The sequence below is a fragment of the Passer montanus genome, unplaced genomic scaffold, assembly GCF_014805655.1.
Source record: "Passer montanus isolate IOZ18808 unplaced genomic scaffold, ASM1480565v1 scaffold9, whole genome shotgun sequence".
Lineage (NCBI taxonomy): Eukaryota > Metazoa > Chordata > Aves > Passeriformes > Passeridae > Passer > Passer montanus.
The window spans coordinates 1-15,598 of record NW_024374367.1 but is presented as its reverse complement, the minus strand read 5'-3'; the positions used below and the strand labels follow the sequence as shown (position 1 = coordinate 15,598).

Below are 15,598 nucleotides of genomic sequence, written 5' to 3'. Positions count from 1 at the left end.
CTGCCAGCAGTCACAAGCTAACATGCCACCTTCTGAAGGGACTGGTTTGCCAATGTGGGGGGTTACTAACATGCTAAAATGCCATTGTGGGGCCAAATAAAAAGATTTAAAAGGAAATCTCTGTGCAAGAAAGAAACTCTTTTTAAATGATTGTTTTCCCAAAAGGCTTAGACTTGTTTTGGCTGATTTTCAAGCTCATGTCCTCTCCTAATACTTAGTACTATGGAGTTGAGTTAACTCTATTGTGACTTCACTACTAGAGTAAATAGCTACATTTAACAGTGTGAAAAAAACATTCCTCATCTTCTGCTGCATACCAACAGATCTGTTACCTGCTGGGCACTTCCCAAAACCAGCTTTTACTCCTCAGGACAGGTGAAACTGGTTATAATAACTGCACAACCTTGTCCATGCTAATGTCAGGACAGATTACTTTGAATACGATGTACTTCTAGCAAACAACAAAAAAAATTAATGCAAAAATCAGCTCAAAATTATACTTTTACAGCTGAACTGAGGGGTTTTAAGTATATATATACCTGGTATTCCCTATCTCATCAGCATTCAAAGTAGCCCAAATTTCAGACGTTAGGCAGTCAAATGCTGCCACTCAGTGGCACAATGGCTTTAAGCACCAAAACCATCGGCAGTTAATTTAACACCCAGTAACCACTCTGAGCCCCACTGACACCAAAAGATGTCATCATGCTGCAGGAGATGCAGCTGAGAAACATTCTAAGTGCAGTTTTACACATGCAAATGTAAAGAGGCATCATGAAGACCACAAGTTTTAAGTCACAAATGGATTTCAGATGTTGCTCTGTCAGCTGAACTCTGGCAGTTCCAAAGGATAAAATCCACGTGTGGCTACCTAAATATTCAATTCCCAAATCCATATTATGGCTTTTCTAAAGAATAGGAAGGACATCTTTACTGCTCACTCTCAGTCCCATCTCATTAAATTAAAAAAAACCCAAACAACTTTAAAGCTGAGTTGAAAAATCAAGTCTTTGAGATGTTAGAAATACCATTACAAAGTACAACAGTGTTAGAAAAATGCTATTGCAAATTGAGGTAGAAACTGTTTTCATTTACTTGGCATCTTGAATTCTGTGCTAAGAATAGAGTCTTATGAAAGGGCTGCATTCCAGAAAATCTGCAGTCATTGGTGCAACTTGTGGCAGTGCTGCAATGACTACTCACATTAACCAAGCACACACAAATATAACCAAAGAAAAAAAAAAACAAACCCAAACCAACACAGAGAGCTGCTGAAGTTTGTAGTGTTTCAGCTTTTCCTCAGCTTCTTCCAGAGGGTAACATTTGGCATCTTCCAATTTCCAGAAAAAGATATGTGACTATAGAATGTGCTGTTTGGGATGAAATCTGTGCTGGGTCAGGGCCTAGTGGGCACTTGGCAGAGCTGAAGGACACCAAGTGTTCCTCAGTGTCAGTCTGCAAGAGCATCCTGCAGGGAGCACCTTTTGGGAAGGAAAGGTGATAAAGACCTGGCAGTACTGGGTTAACAGCTGGACTTGATCTTGAAGGTCTTTTCCAACGTAAATAATTCTATGGTAACCACTTCATGACTAAACACTAAACCTGACCTATCTACTAGCAACTATCTTGCTTAGATGGACACGGAATTCCTAAATTGGGTCCAGATGTTAAAAAGCCAAAAGAACACACTGAAACTTAGATGAAACAGTTGAAGGTTTCAGCTGGAAAAATCAGCAGTGACATTTGTCCATTTGAAGTTTGTTTGGTAGTTGTTTTTTATTTAAAAAATACATTGACCCTTACCTGCATTTCAAGAAGCTGGAATTCCAGTTGAAAAGGCAGGGAGTGACACCTCCCTGATAATCTGTGCTTCTGCACCGTCCTGTTTTGAGCTGTTATAAAATCAAGTTAACAAAGTAATAAATTACACTTCTATTCAATAACTACTGCATTTCTTCCCTTAGTCGTATTTGAAGTACCAACTGTTACCATTCCTCATGTAAAGAAGTTTAACATGCTAAAAAACACCAACAGCTAACTCCACTTTTCCCCTATGCAAAGCACAATAGTAGTCTGTCACTTTCCCATGAAGAAAAGTACAATATTTACTCAGAAACCATTTTGTCAATGAACTAAATCTTATTGTATTTCAAAGTAACTGTCTTTCTGCCAACAGTGAATTAGAACAGAGATTTGCAGTTCAACTGCAACCAGTATGCTCAGTGAAGGGCACAAAACTGCTTACTTTTTTCCACTGTTTTCTTGGAATGACTTGTGAAATGAAACCCAGTAAATTCCGTTAAAAATGAAAGATCTGCTTCTAGACTTTCAAGCTGAGCTTTCAGGTCTGATGGAGATTCATGTCCCTTGGTTCTTTCCTGAGCTTCTCTTTGGAACAATTTTCTAGAATAGAAAAAAAAATAAAATCAAGAGGGCAAAATACCCAGACATAACACATCAGTACAGCAATATCATTAAATAAAAGGCATTAGTAATGGGATCTGATGGTTTTCAGACCCAAATCAGTTTCCAGGGAGTCAAGATTCAGTTGGATCACATTGCTGAAAACAGTAAACTATTCTAACTTACATAAACTTTGTCCATTCACTGCCAGGTAGACACAACTTTTATTCCAAGTCTGGAGGTGCAAGAGTCCATTTTGAGAAATGTGCAAAAACATGCAAGGAAAGGGAGCTCAGATGCCTTTACTCATATAAGTGACTCATTTTATCCGTGGAGTTTCACATTTACTAATATAAGGAAAGTCCTAACATAGAGGCAAAAGCTTATCCCAAACAATTTTGACAAAGAAATTCTATTAATCCAACAAATGAAAAAAAGCATACATTGACTTCAGTATCTCCTCATCAGAAAAGAAGGCGGATTCTTGTCGCATATCCTCATACTCTTCTGTCAACAGCCTAATTTCTTCTTCCAGTGCCTGGATTTCATCTTCATAAGCTCGAAAAATGTCCTCATCCATGTCTCAGCACCACTGCATAAAAAAAAAATAAGGATTTTTCTTAGGAGCAAAGAAGAAATCACTTTTTTAAAAACACAAATATAACATTAGGCAATTGTTTCAAGATACAGAGCACTACCAACCTCCAGACACAGAAGTTAAATCAGGGATCTAATGGAGTCAAAGGCTTTAAGAACCTTTTAAATTAGTCATTAACTGATCCAGGAGTGCACTGAGCTGTTTTACATTTGCTGTAATAGAACAACAGGTAAAAACCAACTGCAATCAGATACAATAACAGAACCCAGCATTGACCAATTGACCTAACGACTCACCTGGGCAGACGAGGCACAGCTGCTCCTAACGCAATCTGCCTTCAGAGTAAACAGCAACAGAGACACGAATTGCAAACATGTTTCACCAATAATTTAAAAAATAAACCTCAGTTTCCAGGAAAAATAATAACCTGACATTCAGCCTAGCTACAACACATTCAGAAGAATGTGAAAGATATATGCAGTTCAAAACTAATGTGCTAATACTTTTGACCAGGAAAAACCCAACATTTATTTTGTGTGTTTTTAAACCACCCTTACTCTATGTAGGGTAGTTTAAAATGAGGGGTGTTTAAAATATTTTAGCCCACCCCTACTCTATGTGGTGTGCAAGTTCCACACTAACACCGTTCAGTCAAAGGGGAAGAGGGGGAAATTGGATTTTATTAGTTTATTTCCTAGGAAGCAGTGCCTTTATAACACACATAGGAAAACAACATGAAAAGCACACTTTGCATTAAAAACTTACTTAGTGACTAAAGGAAGTATGTGCAATTATAACCACCCAGTCCTCACCAGATTTTTTTTGGACTGGATATGGTGAAGAAAGTAAAGTCATGGTCACAATAAAGAGTATAACGTGAAAAAGAAAAACATTACCACAGCCGGAACGTTACCCCAGGTCAGCTGATCCCTCCTTTAACAGCAGTAATAGGAGAGATAAATTACTTACAGCTACTTAAACTCAAAGACTTCACTAGGCAGCAGAAGACTCAAAGGCTAATTACTTCAAATATTTTATATCTAGAACAAAATGCCTACTCTTGAACCAAGTAAAGCAAAACTCTTACAAACAGCTCTCCTCTGATATATCATACGTGTGTATATTTATAAATACTTTGCATTAACAGCACATATTCCACATTTCTACGTACCTGCCTGTTTACACCTCCGAGTATTTGACTCTATGCTGCCCCAGGAGGAGCTGGGAAGCGCCTTGCAGCGTTTGTGCGAACCGAACCGTTCCGCGTCCGCTCTTCCCTGCGGGCCTTCAGCCCTTGGCAGGGCGCCGCTGAAACCGCCACTCGTCCGAGGAGCCGGGGCTGAGCCGCGCCCAGGCTCGCAGGTGCCGCAGGGGCGGAACGGGGTCCGAGCAGCGCAGTCGGGAGCCCGGGGAGCCCCGGCACTACGGACACCGGGCCCTGAGGGAGGAGCGGACGCAGCCGGCGCTCGGGGCAGGGCGGCGGGTGGACGCAGCCTCAGGGCGCTGACGGGCAGGGCGGCGGGCGGACAGAACCGGCGCTCGGGGCAGGGCGGCGAGCGGACGCAGCCTCAGGGCGCTGAGGGGAAGGGAGCGCTCGGACCCGGCGCGCACTTTTCGAACCGCGCGCCAACCCGCGCGCCTGGGCGCTACCACAGCTGCCGCCCGAGCGGGTGGCGCCGGCCGCGCCTTCCTTCCCCTCCTTGTCGAACAATAGAGCTGCTGGGGGTAATTCCCCAGCTCCTTATCATAAATGAAAGCAAAAAAGCCTCGCTTTGTCGGCTGTTCCCTTGTTCGCGTTGATTTTTGCTCACGGGTTCCGGAAAACACCCCCACTTCTCTTCCTCGTTAGTCACTTTCAAAGCGTCCGCCGTCACAGGACCCAGCCCCCGTGTTGCCGCCACACCTGACCGGCCGGAAACAGGAACCCAGCAGAGGCGAGCAGCCGATCAGAATGCAGCGGCAGCAGGAGGCGGAACTCTTTTTTCGAGCGAGGGCTGGGAAGAGTTGCGGGGGGAAGGTAAGGCCGGGGCGCTGCGGGGCTCGCACATGGCGGCGGTGAGGCCGGGCCGGGGGTCCCTCGGCATCTCCTGTCCTGTCCTGTCCTGTCCTCCCGCCACAGAGAACCCTTGGGTTATGTTGTAAAGAGCCTTTTGCGCTTATTTTCGCGCGTACACGGTTCAGTGTTTTAAAAAAAGCCCTGAACTCTGGTTTCGTGCAGCAGCGCGGGGTTTGCTGTCGCCGCTCTGGAACGGGGCGTGTTGCCCGCTGCAGCTCAAAGGAGCGCTCTGCTCATCAGGTGCTTCGTGGCTTTTTAATGCGCTGATTTGTCCGTGATTCGTTATTGCAATCACGTTGCTTTCCGTGAGTGTCACTGAGCTGTTTTGTCTCCTTGCAGGGGAACGGAGTGTGTGTCCTGGTGTGACACCTGGCTTGGCAGCATGGAGGAGGAACAGGTTTCCAAACGTCTCTATGTTGGAGGGCTTGGCCATACGGTTTCCAAAGCTGAGCTGGAAGAAAGATTTGGCAAGTTTGGGCGTGTATTGGACACAGAGATTATTACCAGGAAAGATGATCAGGGTAATGGTTTTCTTTCATGTTTTAAAAGTTATTTACTTTTCTCTTTGGAGTGTGAAATGGAATTTTTGCTTTAGAGACACTTCAGTTTTAAAGGAAATGCTGAAACTATATAAAATTAACTTAATGTTTGTCATTGACCAGGGAATCCTATGAAAACATTTGCTTACATCAGTGTCAACATTTCTGATGCAGATCTGAAAAAGTGTAAGTACTTTTTTGGTGGTGGGTTTTTTTTGTGGTTTTTTTTTGCTTAGTTATGTTTTTGAGCCAAGTTGCATTGCTGATAGCTCATCTCATGTTGTCACATCCAGCTGTGGTCATGGTAGAGCCTCTTTCATTTTCTTGTCAGGTTGATCTTATTTTCTTCAAGCTGCAGTTTTGTGGAAGCTGCTTTGTTGAAGTTTTCAGAAATTGCTGTGAGCAGGTTGAAAAGATTCCTTGTGACTGAAGTAGGTGATTTGTGAGTTTCAGAGACTCAGAGGATGGTCTGCCTTGGAAAGGACCTTAATGATCATCTCACTGCACCCCTGCCATGACAGGGGCTCCTTGCCCTGTCCCAGGCTGCTCCAAGCCCTGTCCATCCTGGCCTGGGACACTTCCAGGGATGGGGCAGCCACAGCTGCTCTGGGAACCCTGTTGGTTTGTTTGTTCTAAGCCTTTTATGCTTCATGTGCTTTCATCAGATCTATAAAATGCTGAAATTGATTTCTGTGAGAGGACACCCAGAAGAAGAGCTGATGTAAAGCTTCTTTTGCAACGTGCCCCTGGGTCTGGGGAATGCTGCCATTAGGCACTTTTGAAGGGAGAACTTCAGTTTTGGGTGTAAACCTGCTGGTTTAAGGTTTGGGTATTGGCCCTTTCAGATACAGCCCTAACCCAAGTGAGCAGTCAGGTGTAAGGTCATGCTGAGGCAACCTCAGGCTGTCATACAAGGAGGCCTAGTGAAGTTGTTTTTTTTTTAATGTAGAAAATACTCATTTCCCATCTTTGTTTTGCAGGCATATCAGTTTTAAATAAAACAAAATGGAAAGGGGGGACACTGAAAATTGAGTTGGCCAAAGAAAGCTTTTTGCACAGGTAGAAATCAATCTTTCCAAATGTATGTTGTTGCTAAAACTGCCTTTTTTTCTGCTTATCTGACGATGTTATGGCTGTACTTTCATCCTGTACCCTCTTATTGTTTCAGTTTTGATAGATTCTCTGGGCTGCTGGTTTACCTTTGATGCTGTAACACATTTTGCATCATTATTCCCTGGGAGGTGATGGGTGCTAATTCCCTGAGTGGGAATTAACAGTGGAACAGTGGCTGCTGTTCCGTGGGAGGGGATCACTGCCAGCTCCAATTCTGCACCTTTCTCCATGTCTCATGTACTTTCTGGTACAGGCTGGCCACAGAGAGGGAGGAAGCAAAGCTGCAGAAAGAAAAACCACAGAGAAGTGACCAAATGTCTCTGTTGGAATCACTGAAAAAAAAGGGGGTTGTGGACTTCCACATGAGAGCAGTACCAGGTACAGAGGTGCCAGATCATAAGGTATGGTGGGGTAGATGTATAAGTGTTTTATTCTATTATGATATATATTATATCAAAATGTTATATTAAAATATACTAGAAGAATAGAGAGAAAAGATTTGTCTGAAGGCTAGCAAGAACAGGAGAGGAATGAATAACAAAAAACAAAAGCTCCAGACTCTCAGAGAGTGTGAGCCAGCTGACTGTGATGGGCCATTAATTAGAAACAATCAACATGCACCAATCACAGCTGCACCTGTTGCATTCCACAGCAGCAGACAGTTTTTGTTTACATTTCTTTCCTGAAGCTCTTCAGCTAGAATAGGACAAAAATCCTAGCAAAGGATTTTTCATAAAATATCATGCCTACATATAAGAGAAATAAAACAACAACAAAAAGCAAGCTCATTGCATCTAAATTCATGCCAAATTTATGCTTTATGTAAAGAAACTACATTATTAAGAGTGACAGTCCAAGCTGTGGAAAGTACTCTGAGGAAATGCCTTGTGTGTAGACATGGAGAGGGCTCCTGTCATTCTCTGCAATGAAATAATCATGATCATACTGTCCACTATTGCCATGTGAAATGAGGAAATGCCCTGTTCCTCATTTGTACTGGGAATATCGTTGTGTCATCCTTAAAAGCTTGTAAAGGGACTTATTTCTATGCACCACATAACTTTTGGTGGCTGGGTTGGGCTTCAGCACAGGATCAGGGTCTGCCCATAATTACAAAAGAAAGAATAAAGTCACCTGACATGCAAACTTAGGCAACAAAATTTATATTTACTACAAACTTAATCAAAACTGTTTGCTAAGCACAGAATGGTTTTGGAGGGATTTTTAATTTTTTTTTTTTTGTGAGAAGGGGGAAAAGAGCAAAATAATAGTGATCCTGTCTTTGTAGGTACCACTGTTAATTCATAAACCAGAAAACCTGTGCTAAAAATAGGACTTGTAAAGAAATGTAGTTCTTCATTATGAGTCTTTTATTTGTAGGTTGTAGAAATTTATTTTTTTGGTTGACTTTGGTTTGTTTTGTTTTTGAGAAGGAGGCTGGCCAAGTTGCATGGTATGGCTCACTACAGAGAATAAAGAAAAAAGAATTAATCACATGTGGTCTTTATTAGTGTTTTTGTTATTCACAAATAAAAATTCATTTTATTCCAGAGTTACTTCTACTCTCTTTTTTTTTTTTAACACTGATTATTTTTCTTGTCTTTCAGAAATGGGTTGTTGGAAAATTTGGCAGAGTCTTGCCTATCCTGCACCTCAGGAATCAACAAAAAAATAAAATATCCTTTTCTGATAGTTTGGCCTTGAACACAATTCCCTTCCTTCTTTTGTCATAAGGAAAGACAGTTGCTTGACAGTCCTAATTTTTACTCCTCTGTCAAGCTTAATTTACTGAATCCCCCAAGTAAATCCTGCAGTAAGTTTGTGTGACTTGAGCAGTTGTTTTACACTGCACTCAGCTGCTTAAAGGCTTGTGGTCACAGCATGAGAAAGGATTCTTTGCCATCCTTTCCTGCAGGATTCAGCCTATTCATAAAGCCCTGAGTCTGCTGAAAGAACTGGGGGCTTTCAAATCCTTAACTCAGACTAACCTGGTGAAGTACGACCCTTCAAAGTATTGCCACAACCTGAGGAAGCTGGAGCCAGAGCTGGCCCATGCAGCTCCTGTATCCCAGCTCACCTGGAGCCTGGAAGGGGGAGATGACAGCGTGCCCAGGAAGCGGCCAGGGGAATTCCCTGGCACGAGGAAACCACCAGAGAAACGAAGGCGGCTGGGCAGAGAGGCCCTGAATGGAGCAGCTCTGTCCTCTGAGTGCCCACCACGTCCCAGACACACAGACTCACCCCAGCTCGGCCACAGAGCAAAACCCAAACCTGGTGAGGAGTCGGAATTGCCTCCTGCAAAGAGACTGGATGGGAAAATATCTAAAAATGCTAATGGAGTTACAGCCAAAAATAATACCAGTGTTTCTGATAGTGACATTGATTCTGAAGAGGAGATCAGGGCAATGGTAAAGAAAGAGGCAGAAAGACAGAAAGCTGAAAATGTTGAGACTGAAAGTGAGCACTTGGAAATTGTTGGGGATAATTTTGAGTTAAAATACAGTAGCCACTGGTCCTTAAGCAATTTGGATGCCATGAAGAAAGCTATCAAAGGAAGTAACAAAGAGAAAGAGACTGTGGAATGTGATAATGGTTATGATTCAGCAGATACAGATGAAATCATTGCTGAAAGTAAAACTCCAGAAGACTCTAAACAGGGGAGGGTGGAAAATAAAGAAATATTAGCTAAAAAACAAAGTGGTTTGGTAAATGGCTCCTCACTGAAACCTCGCAGTTTAAAAGAAGAATGCATTGAAAGAAAAGAGAAAATCAAGAAATCCAGAATGGCTGCCTTGCAGAGTACAGCAGCCAGCAGTACAACAGAGACATGTGATAGTGACAGCTCTTGTTCAGAGTCTGAGAAAGGGGAGTCTGAAATCAGCTCTGATTATGAGTCTATGATGCAAAACTGTTACCGCTTAGACCTTACCTTGGATGACTTAAAGGCATTGGCTACAGAAAACACTGGGACACCTGCAGAGTGGTCAGGCAGTGAACAGAGTCCTTGTCAGTCCAGCGTTGAAGATAATCCCAAGGATAATACTGTAAATAAACCAAAACCTTCTAAATTTCACCCTGCAGTTAAAAAAAAACCCATCTGTCCTGGAGATGTGCTGGCTGATATTTTAGCAGGGGAGGAGGACGCTGTTAAGGAAAGCTCCAAGGGACAGAATAATTCACATTTGAAATATCAGCCCTTCAGAGGAATAGGGTCCCTTTGTGTAAAAGAGTTAAGTAAGGACAGCACTGGCTTAAAGAAGAAGTCTGTAGAAAGTTTGGGAGTTGAAGCTTGTACATCTTATTTTGGGGAGGAGTCATCTAAAAATCAGCCAAAGAACCATCCTTTGTGTTCACTTGAAGTCAGCAACAAAAAGAGACACAAAGTGCCTTTTGAGCAGCATGAAGAACTGTCAGCTGCTGCCTCCTCAGCAGGTCAGAGACTTCAGCCTGGTTCCAGGCCTCATTTGCAAGGGAAGAACAAAGGTGTGAGTTCTCTACAAGACCAAAATTTGGAGCACAGAGCTGCTGCTGCTAGTACTGATCATGGTGATGGGAGCAGTGGCATGGACAGTGATGCTGCAGGAGCCCAGGAGCATGTTAAACAGCAGCTGAAGAGCCCAAAACTGCTTTCCAAAACTTTAAAGAGGAATACGAGCAAAAAAACCCCAGAATGTGAAAGTAATAAAGGCGGGAATGGGAACACAGGACTTCTAGAAGATAAGGAGCCTTGCCTTCGAGCTGCTGCCTCAAAGGAACCCAGTACAATAGAGAAACAGCTCCAGGACAACCAGAGGAGGCTGGCAGCTCTGGAAGAGAGACAGAGAGAGAGGGAATTACAGAAGAAACTTATTCAAGGAGCCCTTTCAAATCTGGTAATTACAACTTCTGATTGAATAGTACACAATACAAGGAAGAGGGTAATTAATACATATGGAGTAAAATGTTATAAAATCATAATCTGGGATTTCTAATGACATTGCCAGTTTTCTTTTGAGAGTATACAAAATGCTGCATACCTCCTCCCTGGAATACCTGTAGAGTTTCAAGAGGAGTAGCAGGTTCCTCTTTTTGTGTCATGAAAACATCTTTCAGATAGTTGTGTCTGAGTGCAGCGGGTCTTTGGCTTGACATTTGACTCTTCTCTAGGACAGGCAGCCAGCAGGACAGCACAAACACATCATATTTGATTCTGATGTGGAAGACGAAGCTGAAGTGGATGAGATGTTGGAAAAGGATGCAAGTTTGAGAAATGGGCATGGAGAAGTAAGTGTTACTGGGAAAAAATCAGTATGACATAATCAGAAAGTTGAATTTTTATACCGAACTGTCTCATATTGTAACGCCTGAGTTTTCTTTTGCATGGGTATTTTGCCTGTGGGAAAACTGAATAGTCGTAAGTGTAAAGCAGAATTGTACAAGGTGTGTGGACAAGGCAAGATTTGAAGCACATGGGTCAGGAAGGGAGCTGGTTGTGCAAGAAATCTGCTTTATCAGCTAAACTGGAGAGCACATGAACAAAGTTTGTACTGATTTACATCCTCAAACTTATGTGAACAGCTACTTTTCTCTTCTTCTCTGTTTGTGTAACAAAGGATAAGTCAGCTGCCAAATCTTCGAGCAGACTGTTTGAGAGCAGTGAGGATGAGCAAGAGGATACGGATGATGAGCGATTCAAAATTAAGCCCCAGTTTGAAGGCAAAGCTGGTGAAAAAGTGAGTGAAGCCATTACTGTAATTTAGTTTTTCCTCTAGGTCTCCATAGCACCGCTTCAGAAGAATATAACCCGTGTCTTTTCATTCTTGCTGAATATGATTTTTATAAACTTACAACAGAATTCCCTTAAAGGAAGGGCATAATGTGTGGTGGGGAGTGGGAGCAGTTTCTCTGATATTGTCATCTTCATATACAAAGAAATTGCTGGAAAAGGCATCAAAAGCTAAACATAAAGAGTATGTTGCCATTGTTATAGTAAAAAAAAAAAAGTTACAGAATTATTATTTTCTTCTCCAGTGCTTAATAGCATCTGTTTCATTTGTTCAGCTCCTGCAGCTGCAATCTCGCTTTGGCACTGATGAAAGGTTCCGCATGGATGCTCGATTCCTTGAGAGTGATAGTGAGGAAGAAGGTAAAGCTGATCACATTTCCTGGTTACTGGTGGCCATAGAGCCTTCCAACAGCCTTTCTTGTTACTGGGATCTTGTGTAGAGCATCTGTCAGTGGCAGGGGGGTTGCACAGTTGTGTGATATAATCAGGGAATGGGTTAAATAAGTGCTCTGACTTGACCATGAAAAAGATGCCCGTGACATTTCTAATGAAGGGTTTTCTACAGTGCAAGGCAGAAAACCTTCAAGTAGCTTCAAGATAAAAGGAAGTGATGTGTTCATAGATGTGAGCTCTTCTAATACTGTCGTAAATGTTATGCATCCCACATTACAGGCTTAGCAGAGTAAATCGAATGTATTTATTTTTCTCTTAGCAGAGGCAAGCAGCCTGAAGGCAGGTGAAGAAATGGAGCTTGCTGCGGAGAAAAAGAAAAATCTGCAAATACTGGGAAACCTCCTGAATATCAACCTGGAGCAGCCCAAGCCAGATAAAACAGTCACAAGTGTGAAGAAATTCAAGTATGAATCATCCGCTGTCAGTAAAGGAGGCTTAGGAAGGGAGGCTGAAAGACCCTGAAATCTTTGAATTTTGGAAGATGGGCATAAAGGGTTCTTGTGTGTTGTTTTTGGTTTTTTGCTCCTTTAGACTATTTGAATTTATGCAGTGTTTGGTACTAGAAGAAATATATCCACATCTGTATGGAGAGCTGTTTTTATGTAGCTCCTCAAGAGATTATCAGGTGAAGGTATAAATTCACGGCATAACACACAAGTGATGGCTGTGTTTTATCAGAAAGATCACAATTTGATTAAATCCACTTCTCGTTATGTTTCCTGACCCAGACACTGACTAGAGGGTGCTTTCTAACTGCCAGTTACATTTTGGATCGATTTAGGTGTTGTTTGGTAAAGGAACTAATGTGAATCTTGCTCTGAATGTAAAATTTTAAGGTAGCTTTCATTTTGGCATTTAGATTGTACACTGGTGTTTCTTTGCCTTTCTCTTTTATAGAGATATTAACGCCCTCCGTTATGATCCAACAAGAGAGGACCATGCAGTTTTTGAAAGGAAACCAAGTGCTACAGAAAAGGAGAGGTAGTATTACAGCTTGCTAACTAAAATTGTGTTTCTTGCCATTGAAAAATGGTTATAGCAACCAACGGAGTTTGAAACTATGTAGATTGGCCTGATTATAATTTAGTTCTCTCACTAAAATCAATTATGTAGCTCCTCAAGAGATTATCAGGTGAAGGTATAAATTCACGGCATAACACACAAGTGATGGCTGTGTTTTATCAGAAAGATCACAATTTGATTAAATCCACTTCTCGTTATGTTTCCTGACCCAGACACTGACTAGAGGGTGCTTTCTAACTGCCAGTTACATTTTGGATCGATTTAGGTGTTGTTTGGTAAAGGAACTAATGTGAATCTTGCTCTGAATGTAAAATTTTAAGGTAGCTTTCATTTTGGCATTTAGATTGTACACTGGTGTTTCTTTGCCTTTCTCTTTTATAGAGATATTAACGCCCTCCGTTATGATCCAACAAGAGAGGACCATGCAGTTTTTGAAAGGAAACCAAGTGCTACAGAAAAGGAGAGGTAGTATTACAGCTTGCTAACTAAAATTGTGTTTCTTCCCATTGAAAAATGGTTATAGCAACCAACGGAGTTTGAAACTATGTAGATTGGCCTGATTATAATTTAGTTCTCTCACCGGTGGCTAAAATCAAGATATAATAGGAATTCTGACCACCAAAACCAACATATACTGTCATCTTTATTCTAGTCCATCTGTTTTCGGGATTCCATTTTCTGTTCTCACTGAAGGTCAGAAAGGTCAATTCAGGGACTTGAAGATTTGCAGGACTGTGAGAAAAGCTTAAGAAATCTGTGTAAAGATTGATCAGATTAAGAAATCTGTGCTAAATACCTTGATTTCTGTGTAACCCTGTACTCAGTGACAAGTCCCTTAAGGATGTGGCTAATGGAAAAGGACTCTTGTTCCTGCCTTTAGACTCCAACCTCAGATGTTTCCCCACTGCTTAGCCTTGAAAGTGAACCACTCCTTAATGGGCTTGGATCCGGTTAGGGAGACATTCAGAGCAAGGTGGCTCTTGCGGAAGCTGTCTTTGGAGAGGACGTGTGCTGTGTTGCTATCCTTGAGCAATCTCCTTTCAGGAAAGCCAAAAGGAAGAAGAAAGAAGAGAGTGAGACACTGCCTCAAGTGTCTGAAGAAATCTATTATGATATTGCTGCTGATTTGAAAGACTTGTTTGGACATTCAATGAGCAAACCAGAAAAGACTGTGGAAATACCCTGGGACAAAGAGGACGCACAGGACTCTGCCGCAGATGACCATTTGGGACCCTTGCCTGAGAAGGACGCAGCTCAGGAGTGGAGTGCTTTCAAGTTTTCCTTCTTTGGAGACACAGAGCAGTTGGGCATCAAAAAAGGTAATGGCAGAATGTGTAAGAGATCCCTAGAAAAAAGTGGAAAATACTGGAGCAGAGATACAGCTCAGAAAATCTAGGAGGATACATTCTGTCCTTCCAAAATCTGTCTTTTCAACAGTAAGTATTTCACTTCAATTATTAATTTTTCCTGGCAAGTATAGATATTTTCTAGCAAAATTTGCTACCCTTACTTGTGGCCAAAATAGTGGTGGAATCCCATGAGCAAGTCCTGGTAAAATACATGTCAAGCAGATTTCTGGCTTACTTTTCTTTCAGATATTTGGCTAATAGGAATCTGGACTTATAGAGTGTGTGAAAAACAATTAGTCACTTGACAGGTTACCTAGACATTTTGGATCCTTGCAGACATATCTTAGTGAATGGCAATCTTACAACCTGTCTGATTTACAGGGTGTGTTGAAACGGAGAGCTCAGTCCTCAGCAGGCCTCAATGCTGGGGGAGGATGCAGGGTCCTGGTGCTGAGCTTCTAAGGGAACGGCTGTGATTTCCCTGCAATTTAGATTGCAGCGTGTTGAGGAGAACTGCTGCCTTTCATTGTTCTTAGTACACCAGGCTGCAGCAGGGAGCATTTCTGTTGGAGCCAAGGTGTGGTGGGGGGCAGGAGAACAGGAAGGAGGCGGAGAATTGAATTCTGACTTTCTTACTGCATTGTTATGAATGTTAGAAGCAGCAGCACAATCAGAAGTGTTTAACCCTGTTAATTGGTTGTTTGTTTTGTGCAGAGGGCCCAAGATTATTTTGTAGATCACTGGAGCTCAGTGAAGAGAAAGAGGGTTGGGAAGACAGACGCAGATTATTGCTAGAGGTGAGTATGGAACGTCTGTTCCCTGGTAGCTCTAGGCGAAAGCTGAGCATGGGGAGGGAATGCAGGTATGAATGTGCATGCCAAATTAATTTGGGACCTCAAGAAGAATTTGCATCTTTGCAAATACCATGGAACAAATGTTTTTTTGTATACTCTTTTGTATAACAACCTGTTGTATTGTCCATTCATGTAAAGCACTGCATCTCTCTATGTTACAGGAGCAGCACCTTAACTATCTGTAAAGAATGTATTTAAGAGATAGAGAGAATTTAGCGACTTTTCCTAATACTGTGTTGGATATTCACTGTTTTCAGGAATGCAGGAAGAAGCACAAGGATGCCAGAAGAAAAGTAAAAGCAAAACAATAAAGTTCCACTCAAAGCTCAGAAGCTTTTCTTTTTTCTTCCTTCATTGAGCTTCCAAACGAGGTTACTTTCAAAATCCTTTCAAAGACCGAACAGGGAAAACCTCTAACAGTCCCTGTTAGGCAGTGTTTTGGAGC

At 42.0% G+C, this 15,598-nt stretch overlaps 2 protein-coding genes across 3 annotated transcripts in view; one reads left to right on the top strand and one right to left on the bottom strand.

Annotated features, from left to right (window-relative positions):
• LOC120514109 (centromere protein P) overlaps positions 1-4,420 on the bottom strand; it is a 115,423-nt gene extending 111,003 nt beyond the window's left edge. Inside the window, exons 1-4 of the mRNA XM_039734241.1 lie at positions 4,173-4,420; positions 2,847-2,995; positions 2,246-2,403; positions 1,804-1,892 (exon numbers count right to left, since the gene is read on the bottom strand). Of these exons, the coding sequence (XP_039590175.1) occupies positions 1,804-1,892; positions 2,246-2,403; positions 2,847-2,983 (384 nt within the window). The 5' untranslated portion in view covers positions 2,984-2,995; positions 4,173-4,420. The remainder of the gene's footprint in view (positions 1-1,803; positions 1,893-2,245; positions 2,404-2,846; positions 2,996-4,172) is intronic.
• A 610-nt stretch (positions 4,421-5,030) lies between these two features.
• NOL8 (nucleolar protein 8) lies at positions 5,031-15,482 on the top strand. Of its 2 annotated transcripts, none has more exons than XM_039695369.1 (14): positions 5,031-5,056; positions 5,397-5,578; positions 5,720-5,782; positions 6,577-6,655; positions 6,963-7,110; positions 8,317-8,385; positions 8,698-10,581; positions 10,856-10,972; positions 11,302-11,421; positions 11,750-11,834; positions 12,187-12,331; positions 12,825-12,908; positions 13,995-15,096; positions 15,411-15,482. In XM_039695369.1, exons 2-13 carry the CDS (start codon positions 5,440-5,442, stop codon positions 14,344-14,346), a joined length of 3,285 nt encoding a protein of 1,094 aa, XP_039551303.1. In that variant the 5' UTR covers positions 5,031-5,056; positions 5,397-5,439; the 3' UTR covers positions 14,347-15,096; positions 15,411-15,482. The 2 variants fall into 2 exon arrangements, with proteins under 2 accessions (XP_039551303.1, XP_039551302.1); XM_039695368.1 differs by lacking the exon at positions 5,031-5,056 and adding an exon at positions 5,067-5,297.
• Positions 15,483-15,598: the final 116 nt, after the last annotated feature.